A 27,529-nucleotide genomic window follows, 5' to 3' on the forward strand; every position below is an offset into this window, starting at 1 on the left:
TTGTTTTGTTTTTTATGTTTTTATTTTTTATGACGTCTAATTAGCCAACATATAGTACATCATTAGTTTTTGATGTAGTGTTTAACGATTCATTAGTTGTGTATAACACCCAGTGCTCATCACATCACGTGCCCTCCTTAATACGCATTCCTGGTTACCCCATACACCTACCCCACTCCCTTCCGTAACCCTCAATTACAGAGGGTTTTTGCAGAGTCCAGAGTCTCTCATGGTTTGTCTCCGTCTCTGAATCCTTCCCATTCAGCCTTCCCTCCCTTCCCCTGTGGTCCTCTGTACTATTCCTTATATTCTACATGGGAGTGAAACCATACAGTGATTGTCTTTCTCTGCTTGACTTATTTCACTTAGCATGATACTCTTCAGTTTGCCTATAGATGATGGAGCAGTAAGAATGCAGGTGCAAATGGTCTATTAGAAAAGAAATACTTACAAAGTCCTTGAGAGGATGAGAGGAAATGAGAACTGGAGCGTTCTCTTTCAATAAAAACTAGGCACTTCATCCACAGCAATAGGAGGGCAGTCAGACAGAATGATGGTGAGTAGATTCATTCATTCACTAAACACTAACTGAGGACCAGCTCTTATACGGTACACGGGGGACTAAACATGATCAGGTCTGTACCTTCCTGAAAACAGTGGCATATAGAAGGTTCCTATCCCTTATTTCTGTTTTCTCAATGAACACTGAATTAACATCATCCCTAAGAGTAAAGGTGAAGGAGGGAATATTTGGAGTATGAAGTGAGGGAAAAATATATGAATTTTTTTTGAAAGTGGAAAAGCAAACACCGTAGGGAAATGTGGTATGATTTCTAGATGGTGTTAAGTGGCATTTGAGAATTATGGCCATGAGTTTAAAGTGAGACCAGTAAGCTTGCATTTGTTTGTCTTTAGTACTTGTGAGCCGTCGGGGTAGGCATGGTATATAGGTGGATAAGTGGCTTTAATCAGAGTTAAGACTGAGGCTTTGCTAGGCAAATATGACCCCCTCCCAAAAAAAAAGAAGTGGAAGGGAGTTAAGAGTGTTTGCCCAGGAGTGTTTTTAATGAGGGGCAGTAGGATCTGAGTTGGTTAAGAAGGGAAGTAAAAACATGATAGGTAATTGATGGTGAGAAAATGATAGGGTCAGTAGATTAAAGTTTCAAACAAGGAAAATGTATTTACATTATATAAGTAACTTATCCTCTTTATAGAAAATGCAAAAATAAATGAGATTAGAAGATGGGGGGGAAACAGGACCATCACCTAACGATAACCAGATGTTTATATTTGCTCTGTTTGCTTCTTTTTTTTTTCTAGTGATAACTTTGTAGGGTTGTATTAATTTTCTAGGGCTGCAAAGATTACAGACCTGGTGATTTAAACAGAAATTTATTTTCTCATGATTCTGGAGGCTAGAAGTCAGAGATGAAGTTATAGGCAGGATTGTTTTTTTCTGAGGCCTCTTTCCTTGGTTTGTAGATGTCAGTCTTCTCCCTGTCTTCACGTGGTCTTTTCTTTGTCCCTGTATGTGTCCAAATTTCCTCTTCTTTTAAGGACACTAGTTTTATCAGATTAGGGCTCACCCTAATGATCTCATTTTAATGCAATTACTTCTTTATAGGCTCTATCTCCAAATACAGTTACATTAGAATGTCAGGGGGTGGTTGGACACAATTCAGTCCATAGCAAGGGTGTACTTTGTTTTCATAATTGCGATTATTTCATGAATATAATTTTTGATCTGATATTTTATCAGATAACAGCATATCTTAAACATTTTCCTGTTTTGTTATATCGCCTTTGTAAAAATTTAATAGCTGCAAAATATTTTGTCATGTGATTGATATGATATCTTAATCAGCCTTCTGAACATTTAGTTGCCCCCCTTTTTATTACTAAACCAAATGAAGCTTTATAAATAAAACCTTTTTTCTGTATTTTGGAGCATTTTCTTAGTATACAATCTCAGAAGTGGATTACTTTATCAAAAACTATGAATACCTACTCTTAACTTAGAGAATTATTGAATCTTGCATTTCCTTTTCACATAACTGTCTTCTCTCTTCCTGCAGATATAGACTGGAATGATGTTAGAAAACACAAATATGGTCACCTTTCAGAGTCTGCATCCCAATATCAAGGTAAGGAAACAAAAACCTCTGTGTAGCATGGAAAATTTAATCTGACATCTCTTACCATGAAACCTTTGTTGTTAGAGGTCTGTGGTACAAAACACTCACTGGCTAACACACAAGAAAATAGAGTTTGTAGAGGTATCTGTCCAAAGCAGTTTGCTTTATTTTAAACCAGAAATCAGGAAACTTAGACTCTGAGTACAGATAATTCCAAATCATCTAAGACTTTAGCCTTGGGAGTGAGGCAGAATTGGGTGATATATTCCACAACTACTAGTAACGCACTAATAACACACTCAGTATCTTTTAAAATGAGAGGGTTGGATTACATAAACTCTCAAGTCTTCATTTTACCCCAGAACGTCACCTTTTTATCCTTTTGGTATGTTTGTCACAATGACTTATGCTGTAACGTTTTTTTCTTTAATAGAAGCTACTGACATCTTGGAACTAGGTAAGATTTCTTTCTTGTATTTCTGTTGAATATGGGTACTAACCAAACCAGAGATTAGAGTGTGACTAGGAAAAGAACGCGGTGCTGTCTGTCTCATGCGTAACGAGTCCTCTGCTCGGCTGCCTCTGCAGCCCAGGCAGCCAGTTCTCTCAGCTGTCAGGCCAAACCCTCCTTATCAGGAGGCACAGACCAAGCTAACAAAGATGGGGAGGGGAGAGTAGTTAATAACACAGAGTCCAAGGAGGCCCATACGGGAAGCTTCTCTTCACCAAATCCACAGCTAATGCAAACCTTGACTGTCCGTAAATTAGAACTTGGAGGGATTTTCCCAAGAGAAATTATTCATGAGATATATTGAACTGAAGTTTAACCTAAAGATTTTCTAAATTTTTTAAATAAATACAATCAGAAATATTAGCAGTTGAAATAACAAGAGTCAAACTGCTACTACATTTAATTTTCATCCCTACAAGGTGTACCTCAGGACTAGGATTTGAGAAAAAATGTTAATCATTCTTAATCAGCCTTCAGGATTTCTACATAAACAAATGTCAGTCTTCTTAGTCCCTTAAAGTCTTTCTCTATGTAACATAAGTATGACTATCCTAATGCCTTTATTGGTTTTTGTTCAGATATTTTTGTATATTTTGTTACTGCAGCTTCACATATTCAGCTCTATTATTATCAGTGTCTTTATGCTCCCTCTTGCCTTTTCTTCCAAGAACATTACTTTTATTGGCCACTGACAAAGAAGATAGCGCAGAACACTAGACTAGGAGTGAGAACTCCTGGATCCTTTGAAAGCCAGCTGCACTTTGGAACTTTGTGATGTTCATCCTTAGTTTTCTAGCTTGGAAAATGGGGATAATAATGCCATTTTCCCTACTTCACAGGGATTTTAAGAAGATTATGTGAGCTAATGGATGTGAAAGCATCTTAAAATACTCTCAAATACTTTCCAACTTTGGGGGATTGTTATTTTCATTCTGTTGAGGGATTAGCCTTAGATATAACTCTCAGTCAAATCTTGGAATATTCTTTGAAGTGACGCATTCTATGAATATGAGCTGAAGAAATGAATGAAATGAAATAATGCAGGTAAAGGGCTTAGCACTTGATAAGCAATAAATGAGAATCACTTTTTAACGACTTCAAACTTGCCTCAAGCTTTCTAAGGCACTGGTATATGGTAGAAAAAGCATAGACATGAGATTCAGATAGGCCTTGGTTCAAATCCCTATTCCCCACTTACCAGTTTTGTGACTTTGGGAAAATTAGTCTTTCTGAGCCTATTTCTTTGTCTTTAAACTGGGAATAAAACCTACTTTTCAGGTTATAATGAACATGAGAGATAGTGAACACTGTATGGCATGGTGTAGGCATATGGAAGGTACTCAGTGAGAGCTGCCGCTGGTATGGTTCTGTTGCTAGTATGAATGGTGACAATTCCATATGGTTCAGTGACAGGGGATGCTGTGAACAGTCTCTTTTGTTGATAGGGGATTGTGAAAAGTGGATACTCATAAAATTTGAAAGTATATTTTTCCTTGTGCAAGGAGTAGAGGCTGTGCTAACATAGCACAGGCATAGGTAGGCATAGCCGCTGTCGAGTTAATCCTGCATATTTCATTTCCCCATTGAGCATGGAGAGCAACCCCAAATATCAAATTGAAATGAAATTCAGTAGATTTCTAGAATTTCAGAGATTGGAAGAGGCCTCAAAATAATCTAACTTGGCTCAGCATTTCAAAATTGGACATTTTGAGTATCTTATAAAAATGCCTTGTCTTGAACTCCTCAAATTTGTTGGGAACTTCTAGCCTCCTCAGAAACTTGCTTCATATTCAGAAAAATATTTATTGGGCCAAAATCTGTTTCTTTGTAAATTCTGTCTATCATACTTACAACTTTTAGGGCAATATAGAATACTTTAGCCAATTTTTCACTCACCAGCCTCTAATTATTAGAAAGTGTTAGGGACTGCCTTCTCCCTGCCATTCTTACCTTCCCAGTTGAAGAACCACCATCTCATACCTAGATTATTAGAGTAGCTTCCTATCTAGTCTTCCTGCCTCCAGCCTTGTTTCCCTCTAGTCCGTCCTTCACACTGCAGACAGATTGCCTCCTCCCCCAGAACCTTCCGTGCTTCCTCTTCTCATTAACGTGGTGTAGGAGGTTCTCTGGTCCCTGAACACCACTTTGATCTAAAGCCTCTTTTCTCAACTACTGTTTTTTAACTCTGCCGATTAGCAATACTAAAATACTCAGTTTTAAAACTACCTTTTCTTACTTCTGGCCCTTTAATACATGCTTTTCTTTCAGTCTGAAAAAAAATTTCTTTCTTTTTTTTTTTTTTTTTTTTTAAATAATATTCCTTAAAGAATTTTCTCTCAGGGTGCCTGGGTGGCTCAGTCAGTGATAAGTTGGGGCACTTGGGTGGCTCAGTCAGTTAAGTATCTACCTTCTGCTCAGGTGATGAGCTCAGGGTCGTGAGATTGAGTCCCATAGCAAGCTCCTTGCTCAGTGGGGAGTCTGCTTCTGTCTCTGCCCCTATCCCCCGCTTGTGCTCTCTCTCTCTCTCTCAAATAAGTAAATAAATAAATCTTTAAAAAAAGAATTTCCTTTCTCCTTGACTGATTTCTGCTTATCCTTCTACACTTTAACTTAGAAGAGGAGAGGTTACTTCCTCTGGGGATCTTTCCACAAGTCCTCCTGTAGCACCCTCCTAGCCAACCACAGCACTTAGCATAATTTATTACAGTTGGCAGTTTAGTCTCTGCCCCTCACTGAAGCTCTGTGAGGGCAAGAACAATACTTTGATCACAGTTGTATCTCTAGCACCCGGCACAGTGCTTTGATACACATGATAAATATAGTTGCCGGATGGATAGATGGAAAAATGGCTCCAAGACTTTGCTTTTTTCTTCATGCTGAATGTTCATCCTTCTTTCAGCTGCTCCTCAGGTGATGGGGTTTTGTGTCCCTTCACCACTTAGGCCACCATTTAGGGTTTGGTTTATTCTGTCCCTCTCAAAATACAGCTCCCAGAACTAAATGTAGTATCCCGGGTATGATTTCACTAGTCCAGAACAGAGTAGCACTGTGGCATACCTGCTTCTTCTTTTCACTCACTTTCATTCACTGTACTTTTATGGAGCCTGTGTTAAGTGTCAGGCGCTAATGAATCAGTGAAGATTTAAAAAACAATAATAAAGATAGCTGCTATCTGTAAAGAACTTAAATAAATAATAATGATGGTATGATGTGAAGAGTATGAAAATAAAAGATGTGAATAGGATGTTACAGGAGCTGGGAAATGGGATTTGTTCTGAGAAACAGGGAGAGTCAGACTTTTTTTTTTTTTTTTTTTTTTTTGCGTGGTGTTTTATCTTTAGTTGATTCATTAAAAATTATCAAATTCCTGATCTAAAAGGCTTATGGACACTGCTTTGATAATGAACAGCACTGTGTATCTCATAAACTTAAACTTTGGACATTTTGAAATAACTTGGTTTTGTTAGTGCTGGCTATGCCATAACTTATTAATCATTTGAAAGTGCCAAGAAAGCATGGTTGAGGGTATGCCTTATGAAAAGTACTTGCTCCGTTTAGATTGGTTTTGAAATTACAGGAAACAAAGTGCTCCTCATGCTGGAATGGACTGATGAGAGGGGCAGAACACAAATGTATATAAGAAATTAATATGCAATCAAAGTGACATTTCAAATCAGTGGGGAGAAGGTGATTTATTCAATAAATGGTGATGAGCACATTTATTGAATAGAGGTGAAAAGGAAATCAACATCTTTGTCTTATCTGTCTCACAAACTAAATTCAAAACATTTAAATGTAAAAAAAAAAAGAAACCTAGAAGAAAACCTGGGTTAATATTTCTTATAAATTGAAGTAAAGAAAGCATGATATGAAAGCCAGAAGTCATAAAGAACAAGACTGAGAAATTTAAGGGCAAATCCTAGCAGACTGAGATAAATGTCTGCAACATACATGACAGGCAAAGAACGAATATCTTTAATCTACATGGAACTCTTAGAATCTGAGAAAACTAAAGAATACCTCAGTGAAAAATGATTAAATAAAATACAAATAGACTAATAAGCCTAAAAAGATCTTTAACTTTATTAGTAATCAAAGAATTGCATACAGAAGTATAACAGCATTTTTTTTTCTTCTCTGGTAAGGTTTATCACAAGTGTAGAGAATGTTAAAGCAGTTTTAGCAAGAATGTAAGAAACAGAGGCGCCTGGGTGGCTCAGTCGGTTAAGCATCTGCCTTCAGCTTAGATCATGATCCCAGGGTCCTGGGATTGAGCCATGCATTGGGCTTCCTGCTTAGCAGGAAGCCTGCTTCTCCTTCTCCTTCTGCCTACTTGTACTCTCTCTGTCAAGTAAATTAAAAAAAATTAAAGAAAAAGACTATAAGAACCATATTCTTAAGCACTACTGGTAGGAATTATATTGTATCAAAATATAAAATATGTCTGCTCTTTGTTAATTAATCCCCCCTTAGGAATTTGCCCTAAAGTGGTAATCTTCAAAGTGTTAAAAGATGTGTGTACAAAAATACTCATCAAAAATTAGAAAACACTCAAATAACCATTGAGATTATTTAACAAATACTTTTGTTAACTAATGTGAATTATGGCACATATAAACAATGGAACAGTTTTCAGACAGTAATCTTGGAGTAGGATTTCTGATCTAAAGACTATGATTGTCTTTATTTCTCTTAGGAATTTGGGTTCTGCACTTAAGGTGGAATGGGGTGGAGTTATTGTAGAGAAATGTGGCCAGATAGTAGCCAGCTTGGGTGAAGGTGCCTCATGTAACCAGATCAGATTAGCAGCATTTGAGGGGCTTGGGACATCTTTAGAAAGAGATTGTACACATTATGCCCGGGACCAATGGGTAGAGGTTAGAAGAAGGCAGACTTCGCCCAACTATAAAGGGTAAAGTCTATCCATTTGTAGTGTTGAGTAATAACTGAATAAGGGGGTTTTCAGCCTTGGAAGTATTCAAGCAAAGGCTGGAGGGAGCTTCAGGTCTCAACTTTTATATTGCTTCATCAAGATGACTTTCTTAACCATCTGCCTAAAATAGTACACACACCCCTGTCAGCACTGTTTCCCTCTTCCCTTGCTTTCTTCTTTATTTGAAAAAGGCCATATAAAAAGTATTTCTGTTGCCCTCTAAACCAACTGACATATATTTATTTGTTTATTTATTGTTTTTCTTCCCCCTTAGAGAGTAAGCTCCCTGTGGACAGAGACTTTGGCTATTTTATTCTTTGCTATATATCACCAGTGCCTGGAACTAGGGTTGGTTCATGGTAGGTGTGCAATAACTATTTGTTGAATGAATAAGTATTAGAGAAGAGGATTCATGCATTCACCTTGCTGGATCCCTGTGCTTTACATTTTGGGGAATTTCAATTTTGGGGAATTTTACTTCTCTGTAGTATGTAATTCTCTTCACGGCAGGGATTTTACTTCCTAATAATAACTATCAAGTGGTACAGATTAGAGTTTAAAGAAAACTTTCATAAACATTATTCGGTAATATAAATGAGATGACTGGCTTTTTCTTACCTGTAACGTCTCAGTTCCAGTGTTTCCTGTGTAGAGCATCTGTCCATAACGTCACCATTTAAGATAGTTACCAGCCTCTGTGTAGTACATTATTTCCTTCAAATACTTATCACTCATTACTTTATTTATTTGGTTATATGTTAATTGTGCCTCATCATGCACCAGAATGTAAATTCCATGAGGGCAGGAACCTCCTGTCTTACGCCAGCACAGAGAATACTGCCTGGCACATAGAGGAATATTCAAACATCAATTGAATAAATAACTGAAATCACTCTGTAAATGATAAAACATTATACTTAAATGAGTTAATAATATTAATCTTCATAGTAATCCTTGACCCCTGTAGCAGATTAGATTTTTCCCATTCTGCATTTTCAAGGCAACCTGTACCACCTCATTAACTTACATTGATCATAATTGTACCAGATTATTTGTGTTATTATTTATTTAATATCGCTGCTTATTACTAAACTACAAGCTTTATGAATTTAGGAGCCATGTCTATCTTGTTCTTCTTACATTTAATACAGTGCCTTTGTACTTGGAAGTTTAATAAATATTTATTGAATGAATGAGTGAGTACATGTACAATTTTGCATGATAGATATTATCTCCATCCTGATGAGTAAACTAATGCTTGGACGGATTAAATAACTTATCTAAGATAGTTATAGAAATAAGACTTTAGGGGCGCCTGGGTGGCTCAGTTGGTTAAGTGTCTGCCTTCAGCTCAGGTCATGCGTGATCCTAGGGTCCTGGTGTCTAGCCTTGCATTGGGCTCCCTGCTCAGCAGGGGTCTGCTTCTCCCTCTTCTTCTGCCCCTCCTCCCTGCTTATGTTTTCTCTTTCTCTTTCTCTCTCACCTGTAAATAAATAAGGTCTTAAAACACACACACACACACACACACACAAAAGACTTTATCCAGCATCTTCTGACTCTGAATATTACATGCTCCTAACTACACCAGTAATCTCAAGACACAGATGTGAATCAGAATTACTTAGGGAACCTTTGAAAATACAGATTTTTCAGACCACACTCAAAGCCTACTGAATAAGAACCTCTGAAGCTGGGGCCTAAAACTCTATTTAAAGAAATGAGAAAAATTATTTAGGAGAGTCTGATGATAAGTAACATTTGGGAATCAATAATAATATGCCAGGGGTTGGTGAATCCAGCCCACTGCCTATTTTTATAAATAAAGTATTAGTGTACACAACCCTGTTCATTCATATATATACTGCCTGTGGCCATTTTCAGGCTACAGTACACAGTTGAGTATTTATGACAGAGACTGTGTGGCCCAACAAAAGTAAAATTTTTACTGTCTTGTCCTTTACAGAAAGTTTGCCAACCTCTCCCTGATCTGCACCTTGCTGCCTGTCCTATTTGTGTGTATGTGTGTGTGTAGTTGGAGATGTAGTAGATTTGATGGCATTATGGGCATTACAGCAGGTGCTCAGGCATTCTTATTGTGTCAGAAAAAGTCAATTCATCGCAGTTTACCTGAAATTAAGAGACAAAGCCTTAGGATGCCTAAGCAGTAAAAGTTAAGAAAAACGCTAATCTAGGTATGGTTCAATCACAGTGGGTGAACTGCTTTTTAACAAGGAGATTCCTTTTCATTCAGTTGGTAATAGGGTGTTCTCTACAGGGAGAAAGATGTGAGGTTTCTTGCCTATATAACAGGGATTGATTACCATAATTGATGTGTAATAGAGAACTGCATTTAATATCCTAATTATTTTGGTACCCCTGATGCTGCCATAATTTTTAAAACCGAAGTCTCTTGGGTGCTTGCGGTCAAAGCTCAAGCTACTACAAGCAGTTACCCAGGACTGACCAAACCTCTAGATCTGCACTAATACAGTAGCTGTTACCCAGATGTAGGAATTTAAATTAAATCAAATTAATTTAAACTTCAATTCCTCGTTCACATTTCAAGTGTTCAGTAGTTATGTGTGGCTAGTGGCTGCCTTAACTGGACAATACAGACACAAAACATTTCTATCATTACAGAAAGTTTTAATGGACAGTGTGGCCATAGATGCTGGACTTTCAAGAATTGCAGTTCACTCAAATCCCAGACTTGCTATTGGACTTAATCCTTTATTTGTAAGAATGGAATAGTAATTTGTAGTGTTTTCTTTTCCTAACAGCAAATAGTAATGAACTGTATTCATTCCTTGCTTTATGGATTCTTCAGCTAAGTGCATACTCTTTATTACATTCTGATAAGCTCCTCCAATCTTGATTCCAGGAAATATCTATCTCATTTACCCTATGGACTCTATATTTTAGATAGTTAATTACTGGCGAGTTCATGAAGTGGTTCAGAACTGACTGTGATCCAGCCAAATCTGTTTGGCTTGCTTAAGGATGGTGGGAAAGCGACCAGTTTTAAAATAGAAGCTATAAAGTCAATAGAGTTTAAAGTCTTGGCATCATCTTTGAAGTGATTTAGATTTCATCATTCAGCGAATCATTTTTATTCCCAGCATCTAGTGCTTTTTATATGGTCCAAAGTGGCCCTGTGCTGCTCCACTGCAGAGGAAACTTGAAGAAATGTTGGTTTGCTATGGTGTTTTAGCTTGTGAGAGTCTCTGGGATCTTCCCCGCACCATCATGGGGTCACCTCTAGGTGGGTATTAGTGTTTCTCAAACTTTGAGAGGCTCTAAAGCCCACTTCAAGAGACTAAAATTAGTGATCCTGTAGACTCCCTTACTTATTCTTAGTTACTCTCAGAAATGCTACAAGGACCTACTTTTCTGTAAATTACCACATCTTTGTCATTTTGCAACTCAGAGCAATGCAGCTGTGGCAAGAATGGGAGTGGTTTAGGGGTGCGTGAGAGAGAGAGCAAGGATTCAAGTATAATCTCACTCATTCTCGTTTTTGCTGCCATCAAACCATCTTACCCTATTTCTCTCCTCCATTCTCTCTAAGCTGAGAGGCTGGGATCCAACTGTACTGGGTGTTAAAAGCTATCATTTGATGGTATTAAGGGATCTCTTCAACAGGAGACAGGGTGTTCAGAAGGATTCTCCTCACCCACTCTCTACGTCTTCTGTTCAGCTGTCCAAAGCTTCCTGGACACTTCTATGAGATATTGGTATGTCTCACTCTGGCATTTTGGATCCCTTTAGGGACTAACATGAAAACCATGTGAAGGTCATCTTCAGACCATGATTTTAAAACATTGATCTGAAATGATCCACTCAGGTTACCTAGATTTCTACCCCTAATACTCTTTTGAGCCCAATAGGGGAAAATAAGTTTTTTCTTACACTCAGAGCAAGTCCAAAAATGGCCTAATGTTTAGAGTAGATTATATCCCCAAAGCATTTTTTAGGAAGTTGACTGTGATAGAGATTTCTATTTCCTTTACAGGTCATTTTACCTGGGACAAATACCTAAAAGAAACATGTTCAGTCCCAGCGCCTGTCCATTGCTTCAAGCAGGTAATTGATTCTCAACATCTTTAGTAGGTGGGAGGCAAGTAGGTTTGTTCTGATCCTGAAATGAGCAAAAGAAGCCCTTGGACTTCTCACCTGAAGGCCCCAGAATAAACTTCTGTGGGAAGAATACAGCTCAAGGCTCAAAATTCATGAATTTTGGCAGTCTCTCCAACTTCATCCCAAGTAACACCTTTTCCTTTCTTAACCTCTTTGAAGCTATGTTTTGTTCCTGGGAACAATACCTAATTTTTATGAAAGCTCTTAAATCAGACAGATAGGAAGCAGAGTTATAGCCTGTAGACAGTGCTTAGAAGTGGAACAATATTCATTTCTCTTTATGAAACACCCTGGCCACAGTCTTCCTTCCCCATAAGAATACTGGTACCAACTTCCATTGGAGAGTATGTTAGGACCTTATTAGAGGTTTCTCAGACCTTCCCATATAGGGGTGAGTGTCCCACAGAATGCACAGATAATGTTGCCTATCCCAGCACATGATAAGCTGGTAAACAAAGTATACTGGTGCTAGGCAGAGCTAAACATCAGGAAGTTATTTATACCTTTCTTCCTTTGTTAGTCAAGTGTTTATTTCCTCAAGTTATCAACATTTCACTTTGAATTGTGTCTGTGTTCTAAATAAAAATACAAATCCAGGACTTCTGCTCATTTGAAATAACAGGGACTAAATTCATATTTCCACCAGAAATAATGATAAAAGACAGTATATTATACAGTAGTTTTCAAGTTACTGAAGATCAGGCAGCCAAGTACAGTGATATCTGAGTAATGAAAAACAATGAGCTAAGCCCCTTATGACTTCCCAGCTTATGGCCTTAAGGGAGTTTGGAGACTGTGGCCCATAGAAGAAGAGCCCAGGTTGGGCCACTGGCTCCCTAATTTGAAGAGACAGAACTGAGAGGAGAAACCAAGATGGCTAGAATCTAGAGGACAGAGTGCCTAAGAGGAGAGAGCTACACAGAAAGAAAAGCACTGAGATCTGCAGAAAAACCTCTTCAACTGTTCAGCAAAGTGATGTTGTTTCATATATGCAGATGAGGAAACTACCCAAAGCCAAGAGAAAAACCATCTGACAGGATTGGTATTGTAAGGAATAGAGCCTCACACTCCCCCAGGACTGGGGATAATGCCTCATTCCACCGGCTTGACTGGAAAACCTCAGAATTCATGTGTCATGGGTCAGAAAACTTGGAACAGTCTTACTCCACAGTGGGAAATAATTAGCCTTAGAATGAGCACTTCTCTGGACCTGCCTAACAAATCATAAAAGCAAGACTCAAAATGATCAAAGTGTTTTCAGATAACTTAAGTGCATTTAAGAACAGAGCACAAGAAGAAGTGCAAAAATAACCAGCAACCAACAGGTAAAAGTCAAATGTCAGAGGCAGGAAAACATAAATCAGTCATGAGTAGAATAATGTATCAACCAATTGAAACAGACCCAGATGGGCGCCTGGGTGGCTCAGTGGGTTGGGCTGCTGCCTTCAGCTCCGGTCATGATCTCAGGGTCCTGGGATCGAGTCCCGCGTCGGGCTCTCTGCTCGGCAGGGAGCCTGCTTCCCTCTCTCTCTGCCTGCCTCTCTGCCTACTTGTGATCTCTGTCTGTCAAATAAATAAATAAAATCTTTAAAAAAAAAAAAAGAAACAGACCCAGAATCTATATAGATCTTAGAATAGCAGACAAAAACATTTGGGATCGAGTCCCACATCGGGCTCCTTGCTCAGCAGGGAGCCTGCTTCTCCCTCTGCCTCTGCTGCCACTCTGTCTGCCTGTGCTCACTCTCTCCACCCCCCCCTCTAATAAATAAATAAATAATCTTAAAAAATAAAATAAAATAAAATAAAACAACGTGTATTTTAATTGTATTCCATGGGTTTGAAAGTTAAGCAGAGACATGAAAAATAGACTCATATCGAACTGCTAAGTACAAAATGAAAAGTATACTGGGTGGGAGTAATGGCAGAAGAGATCAGTAAACTTGAAGGCATAGCAGTAGAAACTATCCAAAATGAAACACAAAGAGAGAAAAGAATCTTAAAAAGATGAAAAATAACATCAGTGAGCCAAAGGATAACTTTAGTTTCCCTGGGGTAACTTCATAGACCGTGTAATTAGAGTGCCCAAAGGAGAAGAGATGAGGGACAGAAAAAATATTTGAAGATAAAATGGCTAGAAAATTTCCAAAATTGAGGAAAACTGTAAATGCACAAATTGAAGAAACTCTATGAATCCCCCCCCAAATAAAAGACAAGAAGAAAACTACGTTAATTCATATCATCATAAATGCTCAAAGTTAGCAATAGAGAACATCTTAAAAGCAGCCAGAGAAAAAAAGACACTTTACATAAAGGTTAACTAAGATAAGAATAACATTATATTTTCTTGTCAGAAACAATGCAGTTAAGGAAGTTGAGTAATATGTTCAAAGTACCAAAAGCAAAAACTCTTAACCTGGAATTCTATACCCAGTCAAAAGACCTTCAAAAATAATACCCGGTGGAATTACAGATCTGTAAAAAGGAATGAGAGTCCCTGGTAATTGTTATTACAAGGGCAAATACATCAGGTGTTTATCCTTATTATTTAAATCTCTATAAAGATAATCATGTAAATAGTAATAATCATATTGTATTGTACAGGTGATAACAGATGAATAAGTAAAATGTATAATGTAAATGCCCAGGAGAGGGGACATCTTCAAAGATACTGTTTTAAGATTCTTGTAAGATTCTTGTTATACTATTTACTTGAAGATAGACTGATAAGTTAAACTTGTTTACTATAAACAGCAGAGCAACCACTAAAATAATAGAAAATAAATAACAGATGTTAGATTTAAATCCAGTCATATCAGTAATCAAATTAATTATAAATGGTCTAAATGCCCTAGCTAAAAGGTTGAGATTGTCACATTAAATAAAAAAACAAAATTTAATTTCTTGCAAGAAGTTATGCTTTTTTTAAAAAAGATTTTATTCATTTATCTGCTAGAGAGATCACAAGTAGGCAGAGAGGCAGGCAGAGAGAGAGAGGAGGATGCAGGCTCCCTGCCAAGCAGAGAGCCTGATGCGAGGCTCGAACCCAGGACCCTGGGATCATGACCTGAGCTGAAGGCAGAGGCTTAACCCACTGAACCACCCAGGCACCCCAAGAAATTATGCTTTAACTATAAAGACACAAACACGTTAAAAGTAAAATGATAGAAAATGGTGTACCTTGCTGACATTAACCACAATAAACTAAAATGACAATGTTTGGGGCGCCTGGGTGGCTCAGTGGGTTAAAGCCTCTGCCTTTGGCTCAGGTCATGATCCCAGGGTCCTGGTATCGAGCCCCAAATCTGGCTCTCTGCTCAGCAGGGAGCCTGCTTTCTCCCCTCTCTCTCTGCCTGCCTCTGCCTACTTGTGATCTCTGTCTGTCAAATAAATAAAATAAAATAAAACTAAAATGACAATGTTAATATCAAAGTTTATTTCAAAGTAGAGAATACTGCCAAAGATAAAAAAGGTAATTTCATCATGAAAATGTTTCAGACATTTTTACATGAAGCAAAAAATGATAGAAATGTAAGGAGAGGGGGCGCCTGGGTGGCTCAGAGGGTTAAGCCACTGCCTTTGGCTTAGGTCATGATCTCAGGGTCCTGGGATCGAGTACCACATTGGGCTCTCTGCTCAGCAGGGAGCCGGCTTCCCCTCTCTCTCTGCCTGCCTCTCTGCCTACTTGTGATCTCTCTCTGTGTCAAATAAATAAATTAAATCTTTTTTAAAAAAGTTTAAAAAAAGGAAATGTAAGGAGAAATGAATAAACCTAAATTTATTTATGGATGGGGTTCTAATACTCCCGTCTATGAGTAAAGAACACATAGTAGGAAATCAACAAGTGAACAGTAGACGTTAACACTCTCAACCAGCTGGACCTAACTGACATGTATAGAGCACCCTCAGCAACAGTAGAATGTACATTCTTACCAAGTGCACACAGAATATTTGCCAAGTTAGACCATATTCTGGACCATAAAGTAAGTTTTGATAAATTTAAAAGGATATAAGTAATAAAAAGTATGTTCTTGGGTTACACTGAATATAAATTAAAAATTAATAGCAAAAAGTTACTTGGAAAAATTAAAAATAGAGCTACCCTATGACCCTGCATTTGCACTGCTGGGTATTTCGCCAAAGATATAGATGTAGTGAAAAGAAGGGCTATGTGCACCCCAATATTCATAGCAGCAATGTCCATAATCACCAAACTGTGGAAAGAGCCAAGATGCCCTTCAGCGGATGAATGGATAAAGAAGATATGCTCCATATATACAATGGAATATTACTCAGCCATCAGAAAGGATGAATACCCAACTTCTGTATGAACATGGACAGGACTGGAGGAGATTATGGTGAGTAAAATAAGCCAAGCAGAGAGAGTCAGTTATCATATGTTTCACTTACTTGTGGAGCATAAGGAGTAACATGGAGGACATTAGGAGAAGGAAAGGAAAAGTGAGTTGGAGAAATCGGAGGGGGAGACGAACCATGAGAGACTGTGGGCAACAAACTGTGTCCACAGTTTGTTGAGAAACAAACTGTGGGTTTTAGAGGGGAAAGGGGTGGGGGATGGGTGAGCCTGGTGGTGGGTATTAAAGAGGACATGTATTGCATGGAGCACTGGGTATAGTACATAAACAATGAATCTTGGAACACTGAAAAAATAAAAAAAAATTTTTTAAGTTATCTGGAAAATAATACCTCCAAATATTTGGAAACTAAGTAACACATTAATAAATACCCCTTGGGTATGGAGAAATAAAAAGGGACATTAGAAAATATTTTCAACTAAATGGAAATGAAAATTTCAAAATTGTGGATTGCTGCTAAGCAGTCCTTACAATGAACTTACACACTAAATACTGATACCAAAAAGAATTCCATCTAGTGACCTCAGCTTCCATCTTAAATAATGAGGGGGAGAAAAGGGGCACGTTAACCCGAAAGTAAGCAAGGAAAGGAAATAATAAAGATCAGAGCATAAACCAATAATAGAAGAAACAGAAAAATAATAGAGAAAATCATTGAGGCCAAAAGCTGATTTTTTGCAAATATCAATAGAAATGATAAAACTCTAGCCAGATTAATCAATAATAAAAGAGAGAAAACAGATTACTAATGTCAGAATTGGAAGGGGTAACATCACTATTGATTGCACAAATATTTAAAGACTAATAAAGGAATATTGTGAACAAATTTATGCCTTTAAATTTGACAACTTCATTGAAATGGATAATTTTCATGAATAACGCAGATTACCAAAGTTCTGAATAACACTGTTGCTGTTACAGAAATTGAATTCATAGCTAAGAAATTTCCCATAAAGAAAATTTCAGGCCTGGATGACTTCACTAGTGAATTATTGCAAACGTTTAAGGAAAAGGTAATGCAAGTTCTACACAGACTCTTCCGGAAAGTTTAAGGGAAGGGAATACATTCCAGCTTATTCTATGAGGCAAGTATTAGTTTGATACCAAAATCAGGTAAAGATACTGCAAAAAAAGAACCACAAGGCAATATCTCACATGAATATACTTGTAAAAATTCTAAGGAAAATTCTTGGAAATTGATTCTAGCAATATGTAATCATGACCAGGTGGAACTTAATTCCCAGAATGCTAGGTTGATTAAACATTCAAAAGTCAATCAGTGTTTTACCATATGAACACACTAATGAAGAAAAAGTGTGATCATTTCAGTAGATGCAAAAGAGCATTGACAAAATCCAATGTCCATTACTAATAAAAACTCTCAACAAACAAGAAATGGAAGGAAAGGCATTTGGGTGCCTGGGTGGCTCAGTTATTAAGCATCTGCCTTTGGCTCAGGTCATGATCCCAGGGTCCTGGGAACCAGCCCTGCCTCAGGCTCCCTGCTCAGCAGGAAGCCTCCTTCTCCCTCACCCACTCCCCCTGCTTGTGTTCCCTCTCTTGCAATGTCTTTCTCTGTCAAATAAATAAAATTTAAAAAAGAAAGAAAGAAAGAAATAGAAGGGCATTTCCTAAATCTTAAGCCCTAAAAGGCAGCTATGTAAATCTTAAAGCTATCATACTTAATGGTAAAAGTTTAAATGCTTTTCCCTTAATGTCAGGAACAAGACAAGGATGTCTGTTCTTGCCATTTCCATTCAACTTTGTACTACCAATGTGACCAGGCCAAAAAAAAAAAAAAGTGGGGGTTGGTGGGGAGGAAGGGAGGCTTTTAGTGAGGGAAGAAGGAAAAGGATTCAGATTGAAAGATTAAAGCAACCACCAAAGAAAATGTGTGGGTGACAGATAAGTACATGAATTGATGGTTAACATTTTTTCATTATGGAAATACAAAGTAAAATGATAATGAGATATCTCTATCCATTTATTTAAATGTCTCTGACAAAAAGGACTCACCAAACTTAATAGTGGCAAGGATGTGGAGTAAATGGAACTTTCATAAGCTACTGGTGAAAACATAAAACGATTCAATTACTTTATAATATAGTTTGGCAAAAAACGTCAACAAACTACTCAGCCAAAAAAAAAATCACTAAATTAGGAATTGAATAATACATCTTTAACTTGGAAAAAAACGTTTTTATATCTCAGTACTATGGTTAAAAGTAACTCAATAGAAGACAAAATGGAAGAGAAGCTCTCATTTACAATAGCAGCAATATATGTATATTTTCCATACAAAGATTCATACATGGGTGTTCATAGATGAATTTGTAATAATCAAAAACTGGAAACATACCAAATGTTTAGCAACATGAACTCAGCAATAAAAAGAAATGAATTATTGATTAATTCAACAACATGGATAAATATTAGAATAGTTATGCAGACTGATAATTTCTATAAAAATTCTATAGCTAACATCATACTTAATGGTGAGAAATGAGAAGCTTTCCTGCTAAGATCAGGAACAAGGCAAGGATATTTCCTCTCACCACTCCTTTTCAATATCATAGTGGAAGTTTTGGATACTGTAATAAGACAGGAAAATTAAAGATAAACAGATTGGGAGGGAAAAAATAAAACTCTCTTTGTTTTCAGATGACATAATTGTCTCTGTAGCAAACTTGAATTGACAAAAAACTCTCTTAGAACTAATAAGCAGTTATAGCAAATCTGTAAGATACAAGGTTAATATATAAAAGTCAGTTACTTTCCTTTATAGTGTAATGAACAAGTGGAATTTGCAATTAAAAACACAATTCCACTTAGCACTCCAAAAATGAAATACTTAGATATTTATCTAACAGAATATATACAATATTTGTATGACAAAAACTACAAAACTCTGGTAAATGAAATAAAAAAACTAAAAAAAAAAAAAAAGGAACAATAGTGATGTTCAAGAATAGGAAGGCTTGGTGTACCTGGGTGGCTCAGTTGGTTAAGCATCCGACTCTTGATTTTGCTCGTGTCATAAACTCAGGGTCATGTGATTGAGCCCAACATTAGGCTCCACGGCTCAGTGTGGAGTCTGCTTGAGATTCTCTCTCTCCACCTGCCCGTCCTCCTGCTTGCATGTGCTCTCTCTCTCAAATAAATAAAATCTCTTTTTTAAAAAAAGGATAGGTGTTAGTTTTATTACCAAAATGACAGTTCTTCCCAATGTGATCTATAGATTCAGTCCAAGTCTAATCAAAATTACAGCCAGTTATTTTGTGGAAAAAAACTGATTCTAAAGTTTATATAGCGAGACAAGATCTAGAATAGCCAACATAATATTGAAGGAGAACAGAGTTGGAGGATTGATTCTACCCAACTTAAAGGCTTGCTGTAAAGAAACAGGAGTCAGGACAGTGTGGTATTTGCAAAAGAAGAGCCAGATGGATCAGTGGAACAGAATAGAGAGCCAAGAAATAGTCCCTCAAAAGTAAAGGCAACTGATCTTTGACAAAGGAGCAAAGGCAGTACAATGGAGCTAAGATAGTTTTTCTTCCCAATGGATAGTGCTTAAACAATAGCCACACACATGAAAAAAAGGAATCTAGACAGAAACCTTACACCCTTCACAAAAATTAATTCAAAGCAGACCACAGACTAAATGTATAACTTAAAACTATAAACTCCTAGAAGATAACATAGGAGAAAAACAAGATGACCTTGGGTGTGGTGATGACTGTTTAAATATAACACCAAAAGCATGATCCATGAAGGAAATAATGGAGAAGCTGGACTTCATTAAGATTAAAAACTTCTGCTCTGGGAATGACACTGACAGAAGAATAAGGAGACAAGCCACAGACTGGGAGAATATATTCGCAAAAGGCATATCTGATAAAGGAATGTTATCCAAAATTTACAAAGAACACTTAAAAGTCTCAAAAATAAGAAAGAAGACAACTTGATTTAAAAAATGGGCCAAAGATGTCAATAAACACCTGGCCAAAGAAGACATACAGATGACAAAAAAGCATGTGAAAAGATGTCCCGCATCGTGTAACACCAGAGAAATAGGAATTAACAGTAGTGAGATACAACAACACACTAATTAGAATGGCCAAAGTCCAGAAGAGTGACATAACCAAAAGCTGACGAGGATGTAGAATGAAAGAAGCTCTCATTCATTGCTGGGGGGAGTGCAAAGTTATATGGCCATATTCTAGGATAGTTTGTTGATTTCTTACAAAACTGAACATACTCTTTCTATACAATCTAGCAATCATATTCCTTGGTATTTACCCAAAGGATTTTAAAACTTATATCTGCACAAAAACCTGTGCATAGAAGTTTATTGCACTTCTATTCATAACTGCCAAAACTTGGAAGCAAAAAAGATGCCCTTCAGTGGCTAAATGAAAAAACTGTGGTGTAGCCAATAAATGGGACAAAATGCAGCTGTAAAAGGAAATGAGCTATTGAACCATGAACAGACACGGAGGAAACTTAACTTGCATATACTGAGGGGAAGAAGCCAGTCTGAAAAGGCTGCATACTATATGATTCCACCTATATGACATCCTGGAAAAGGCAATACTATGGGAGACCCTAAAAAGATCAGTGGTTGAGTGGGTGAGGGATGAATAGGCAGAGCACAGAGAATTTTTAAGGCAGTTAAACTATTTTGTATGATCCTATAATCATGAATACCTGTCATTATACATTTGATCAAAACCACAAAACGTACACTGAGAGAGAACCCTAGTGTAAAATGTGGACTTTGGGTAATTATTGTGTGTCAAGATAGGTTCATCAGTTGTAACAAATGTACTGCTGTGGTGGGAGGTGTTGGTAATAGAGGAGACTGCACATGTGTTTGGGGCAGGGTGTATATGGGAGATCTCTTCACCTTCTGGTCAGTTTTCTTCTGAACCTAAAACTGCTATAAAAAACAAGATTCTTAGAAAAAAGAAATGAATTATTGATATATCCAACAATATGGGTGAATATCAGATTATGCTGAGTGAAAGGAGCTAGGCACACACAAAAAGAGTTTATTCTTTGTGACTCCACTTAGAACTGGAAAATGGAGCCAATCAAATCTACAGTGATAGAAGGTGATCAGTGTTGACCTGGGAGCAGGGGTCTGGGAAGGGCTAGACAGAGGGATTATAAAGGGACATGAGAAAACTTTGGGAGTGTGTCCGTGTTCATTATCTTTATTGTGGTAATGGCTCCTAGGCTGTTGTGCTGTGTATGGTGTCATGGATATATATGTATGTATGTATGTATGTATGTATGTATGTATGTATGTCAAGATTTAACAAAGGGTATGTATAGTTTATGGTATGTCAACTTAAAATTGTTTTTAAATATGAATTGATTTGTAAGTTAATGGCAAAATAAGAAAACTTTTAACCCCCAATAGTGTGGTGAATATACAAACCAATACACTGAAATGCTCCATGAAGAGACACTGAGGATATGCAAATTTAATAGGATGATTTCTAAGAAGAAAATGTTATGAATACCTGGAGATTTAGGATGTTGGAGAAGATAGGATGAGCAAGCATTTAAATCAGGACCATTTGAGACACTGCTGTGCTTTTCTTACTGGTGTCAGTCAATATTTGGTGCCTCTGTGGAAAGTAATTTTTTCCCCTTCATCTTACCTTCCAATGTTTCTTTTATACGAAACCCTTCCTAAGAATTAGGGAATAGTTCAAGGCAGTTGTCTTAGGCCCAGCTATAACCAATTTCAGTCCAAAGCATAAATTGTCAGGTTCCAGCTCAACATCCGTACAGAAAATGCCATTCACTCTTAGTCTTCCTAATCCCCATGGCTTGTTTTTCTCAGTCCTACACACCTCCAAGCAACGAGTTCAAGATCAGCATGAAATTGGAAGCGCAGGACCCCAGGAACACCACATCCACGTGTATTGCCACAGTGGTTGGACTGACAGGTGCCCGCCTCCGCCTTCGCCTTGATGGCAGTGACAACAAGAATGACTTCTGGCGGCTGGTTGACTCAGCTGAAATCCAGCCTATTGGGAACTGTGAGAAGAATGGGGGTATGCTGCAGCCCCCTCTGGGTGAGTAACTAGACCTAAGCTCTCCTTAGACAATTAGTTCTTTCCAAAATTGTACATCCTATTATGGGAAAGCCTAGGGTCCCCTGCCTATTCCTTCTTTTCTGTATGGCTAAAAGAAAGGGCCCACCCAAAATGAAACGAGCTATAAAATCTGGACAGATCCGCCTCTCCATTAACTTATAATATCCAGGCTTCTCTTAAGGTCTCTTTTTTCTAACTAGAAACCACACCTTTCATCCTTCTTTATCAGTTCTCATTTACCCTGAAAGAGAGAATAGAAGGAGATCTTACCATTTAATCTGCCTCAAAAACCACGGAGCTTTTACCAAATCCTACAGTGGTAACAAGAGGTGAAAGAAAATTTCCCAGTGGAAGTATGACTGTTAAAGGGATTCCTTCTTTCCTTTCTCCTAAATTCTCACTTGGTCCTTGTAATTTTCTCACTTTGAATTAATTTGCATTATTTTATTTAAACTAATAACCCCATTACATTTTTCTTCTCAAGATCAGACTTACCTTTTTTCTTCCCCCCTCGGTATACCTCGGTGATGTAGCCCATCTCATCAATAGCTGTTAGTCACTGCTGCAGTGAGTCTCAACAGAGAAGAGAGACAGGTTATGAGCTATGGGCTGTGTTCCCCTCAGAAGATTATACTGAATTAACTGAGCATTACATAACAGGTATCATTTGCAAGAGATCCAAAAGTGGTTACTGAACATTATCCTCCAACTAAAAACTTTATTTGTAATCTAAAATTCCAAACATATACAAAAGTAGAAGGAATAGTGCAGTTGATGTCCATGTATTCTTCATCCTTGATAATTACCATCACATAGTCAGTCTTGTTTTATTTGTGATCCGCATGTACTCCCTGCCCCCTCCTGCCCAAATGCCCAAACATCATATCATTCTATCCTTAAATATTTAGTATCTATGTCTCATAGATAATATTTTTAAAACATAATCACAATAACATTATCACATATAAATTAATGATAATTCATTAATATCAACAAATATTTACTCAGTGTTTAAATTTTCCCTGTTGTCTGTTTCTTTCTCTTTCTCTCTTAGTTTCTTTGAATCAGGATCCAAATATCCACATATTGCAGTTGGTTGATATGTCCTTTAAGTCTCTTTTAACCTGAGGGTTCTCCTTCTCTCTTATTTTTGTCTTACAATTTATTTGTTGAAAAGCCTAAATAATTTGTCTTTAATATCCCCCACAATTAGATTTTGCCAGTTGTATCTCTATGGTATCATTTGATAGGTTTCTCTGTTTTCTGTCTCCTAGAAATTGGCAGCTAGGTCTAGAGGCTTGATCAGGTTCAGGTTCAGTTTTTTTTTTATAAGAATATCTCATAGATGATGGTGTTTACTTCTATTAGGAAGCATATATGGTCTCGTTGTCTCTTATTTTATAATGTAGCAGCCATTACTGCTTATGGCCTAGATCAAAGGTTGACAGATTTTCTTAAAGGATTAGACAGCAAAACTTTCAGGCTTATTGGCTGTACATTCTCAGTTACAACTAGTCAGCTTTGTTTTTGTAATACAAAAGCAGCCAGAGACAATACATAAACAAATGAGCAATGCTGTGTTCCAATAAAATCTTAAATCTATAAAAACAGATGAATAGCTTGCTGGCTATAATTTGCTGACCCCTTATTTAGATCGATCAATTCATTATGATTGCAGAATGGGAAATTTTAATCTTATAAATAATTCTATCCACATAAATTAAATGGAATATGTCTATTAAAATAAAACTTCTATCAATTATTTGGCTATTGTGAGGATATCACTCATGGAAGAAAGCTTAAATGCTTGATTCTTTTCTTTATTTATCAATTTACAAAATGATGAATTGGTTTACTACCATCCTCCAAAAATATTTAAGGATAGTTTTTTTGTTGTTGTTGTTACTGTAGTTTACTATTGTAAACCCAAGAATTCATACATACTTGACATGTTTCATTCCATTGCACTAATTATCCTTATTGATTCCATTTGTTGGCTATATAGGAGCCATATCAATGGCTCAGGAGTCAGGAGACTCTTTAATGCTTGATAGCTCTCTTGGACTTCTGAAATTTCAAAATGTTCCAGGTTTATCTTATATATTATCTGCCCCAAATATGACTTCAGCTATTTCTTTTAGGTGCGTGGGTTCCTTTTAGTGGGAAATGATAGAGACTATAATCTGAACACTAGAGTGCTCAGAGCGGCTGTGTTGGTTGTTCTTTCTATGTCTTTGTGGCAGAGATAGGAACTGCCTTACTATTATTATTAAAGATAAAATTGTTAGTTGTTATTGATACGTCCTACTAAAATTCAGGACAAATGGTGTTTTTATTTACTTTATCTTTGCTATCTTAAATCTGTATCTCCTTTATACTAGAACAAAACCCTCATTCTCCATATCACTAACAAAATAACTCATTTGTTCTATTGTATAGACACATACAGTAGTCTCAGAATAACAATAACTCTTTACCACCATCCTCATTACTGACAGTGTTTGAGTTACTTACATCTCTTTTTTTCTTACCCTCAAGTGAGGGATAGTCAATAATATGATATAAGGTTGTTTGTGTTAGTTTCTCTCTGGGTTGCAGTGCCACCAACTTGATATAAACTTAGGTTCATTTGTTGTATTTTTTAAAGATTTATTTATTTATTTATTTGAGAGAGAGGGAGAGAGAGAGAGAATGTACATGAATTGGGGGAGGGGCAGAGGGAGAGGGAGAGAATCCTCTCCCTCTGATGCTCAATTGACAGCCACACAGGCACCCCTGTATTTTTTTTTTAGAGATTGCTTTTTAGAATTGTTCCTTTTAAAATATATATCTGATACAAATCATTCTTAAAGTAAAATCTATAGAGCAAAGTATATTCAGAGAAATCCCCTTCATCTTATTGCTTTCTTCTGCCATAGGTGCTGCTTTCTTTTAATTTTATAGTTTGTACTTCATTTTTTAAAAATAAAAATACGTTTGTGTGTGTATGTGTGTCTGTGTCTGTGTATGTACATATATACATATGTATTCCCCACTTTATTATATAAATGACAGCATACTATGCATAGTTGTCTTAACCTTGCTTTTTCCATTTAATGAAAGATCCTAAAGTTGATTTCTTAGTAGTGCGGAGATATTTCTCATTCCTTTTTATAGCTGCATTAAACTGTGTAGTTCTCAACCTGCTTTATGAGTCACTATTTAGAATCATATTGATAGGCTATTAAAAAGCACAATTGACCCTTGAACAACCCAGGTTTGCACTGCATAGCTCCATCGTACACAGATTTATTTCGGTAAGTGTAGTACACTATTATAAATGTATTTTCCCTTCCTTGTTTTCTTAATAACATTTTCTTTGTTTTTTTAAAGATTTTTTAATATTTTTTTGATGGTGAGAGCACAAGTAGACAGAGCAACAGACAGAGGGGCAGGCAGAGGGAGAGGAGGGGCAGGCTCCATGCTGAGCAGAGAGCCCGATATGGAGCTTGATCCCAGGACCCTGGGATCATGACCTAAGTCAAAGGCAGATGCTTAACTGACTGAGCCACCCAGGCACCCCTTAATAACATTTTCTTTTCTCTAGCCTATTTTAAGAATACTCTATATAATACATAAAACATACAAAATATGTGTTAATCAGGTCTTTATATTATTGTTAAGGTTTCAGGTCAACAGTAGGTTTTTAGTAGTTAAGTTTTGAGGGAGTCAAAAGTTACACATGATTTTTTGAGTGCATGCGGTGGTAGGGGGTTGTACCCCCTCTGCATCATTCAGGGCTCAACTATATAAAGTTCCAAGGATAATGGTGACAATTTAAATCACAGTCTTTCAATAAATTCACTAGAAACGTGTGGATCAAAAAGGAAACCAAACCAATTTAAACATTACTAGGAGTCAAGAATACCACAGATTTCAATCACATATTGTCTACATGCTCAGGTATAAAGATCTGAAATCATTAGAGCTAGTACGTGACCCCCTGACCCAAACCAGAATGAATAGTTTTATGTAGGTAGAAATGGCATTTAGAAAGGTGAGGGCAGTGGGGGCCTAACACAGTCAAAATCACCTCCGGGAAAAGAGAGTTCAATTTAGAGTGGGAAATACTGAGAACAGAGCTAAGATCTACTTGATTAGAACATTGGCTACTGGGGAATCCAAAGGAAGAGAGTGAATTGAAAGTGTGAGGGACTAGAGATAGCACTCTTGAGAAGATAACTACCTTTGAGGGAGGACAGACATATGTTGAAGGAAAAGAAGGAAGCAGGGGTGTTGTAATTCAGAATTATACAGAAACAGAAGAGAATCAGTCAAAAGACAGACCAGTCTTCCCATTCCATCCCAACAGTCTCATCTACTAAAGAAACCGTGTTTCACTATGTCAACAGAAATTCATAACCCAAGATTCCTGCCAAAACAGAACCTCCTGTATTTGTTGGTCCAGGAAAATATAAGATATTTCACATGATTAAGAAATAGCAGTCAGTATCTACAAAAAGTTTCTATATGATGAAAAACCAAAGATGAGGATAAAACTATTTTAACTACTGAAAATTCTGCCAAAATCAGCGACTAACCAGAAGAAAACTATTACACAACAGCAAACTTGAATTAAACAAGTATTGAAAGATATGAAAAAAACCCCTTTAATCATAAATTTTAAAAGTCAGACTAGAAATGCAGAAGAGACGGGAAAGTGTGAAAATAGAATTGTCCGAACTCAAGGAAGAAAATTGAAGAAAAACAAAATAATCGCAATTGCACACTCAATTCTAGGGTGCCCAATGGATAATAGGCTTAACTGAAAATATAATAAGGGATATTGAGAAGAGAAATAAAACAGCCAAGAGAAAAAAAGTAAATATTTGGAAAGGTTAAAAAGTATCAGAAAGGAACCATTAGATATAGAACATAATCAATAAAGATAGAATGTGTATATGTAAATGTATGTATGCATGTATAATTGGAGTCCCTGAAGAAGACGAACAAAATAATGAAACAGTTGATACTTAAAATTATAAGAAAGTTTTCCAAAAATTAAAGAAGACATGAATCTACATATTGAAGAGGGCTTTTTCCTGGAAAGATTGTTTCAGATTGGTTACACTAAGATGTATCCTAGTAAAACTGTTACACTCTAAGAATAAAGAAAAATCCCTCTAAGCCTTCAGAAAAAAAGGCCAAGTGTATTTAAAAGGGAAAGAAAGTGAACTTTGCATCATACTTCTCTACGGCAAAGTACAAAGAAAGAAAATAAGAACGGGGTGTTTTATATCTATACAAGCTGTTTTTCAGATATTGAGCTTATACTGAAACTGTGTTCAGTG

General features: G+C 36.9%; 1 protein-coding gene across 11 annotated transcripts in view; it reads left to right on the plus strand.

The window, feature by feature from the left end:
• Window positions 1–27,529, plus strand: part of SCMH1 (Scm polycomb group protein homolog 1) — a 171,747-nt gene that overhangs the window by 49,110 nt on the left and 95,108 nt on the right. For 8 of the 11 annotated variants that reach the window (XM_032303149.1, XM_032303157.1, XM_032303150.1 and 5 more), the window contains 4 exons: window positions 2,076–2,144; window positions 2,569–2,592; window positions 11,592–11,662; window positions 21,944–22,178. In XM_032303149.1, coding sequence (XP_032159040.1) covers window positions 2,076–2,144; window positions 2,569–2,592; window positions 11,592–11,662; window positions 21,944–22,178 — 399 coding nt within the window. Of the gene's footprint in view, window positions 1–395; window positions 557–2,075; window positions 2,145–2,568; window positions 2,593–7,855; window positions 7,939–11,591; window positions 11,663–21,943; window positions 22,183–27,529 lie in introns of those variants that run through there. The other 3 variants (XM_032303155.1, XM_032303158.1, XM_032303159.1) reach the window with 3 other exon arrangements.

The sequence above is a fragment of the Mustela erminea genome, chromosome 10 (assembly GCF_009829155.1).
Source record: "Mustela erminea isolate mMusErm1 chromosome 10, mMusErm1.Pri, whole genome shotgun sequence".
NCBI classification, from domain to species: Eukaryota; Metazoa; Chordata; class Mammalia; order Carnivora; family Mustelidae; genus Mustela; species Mustela erminea.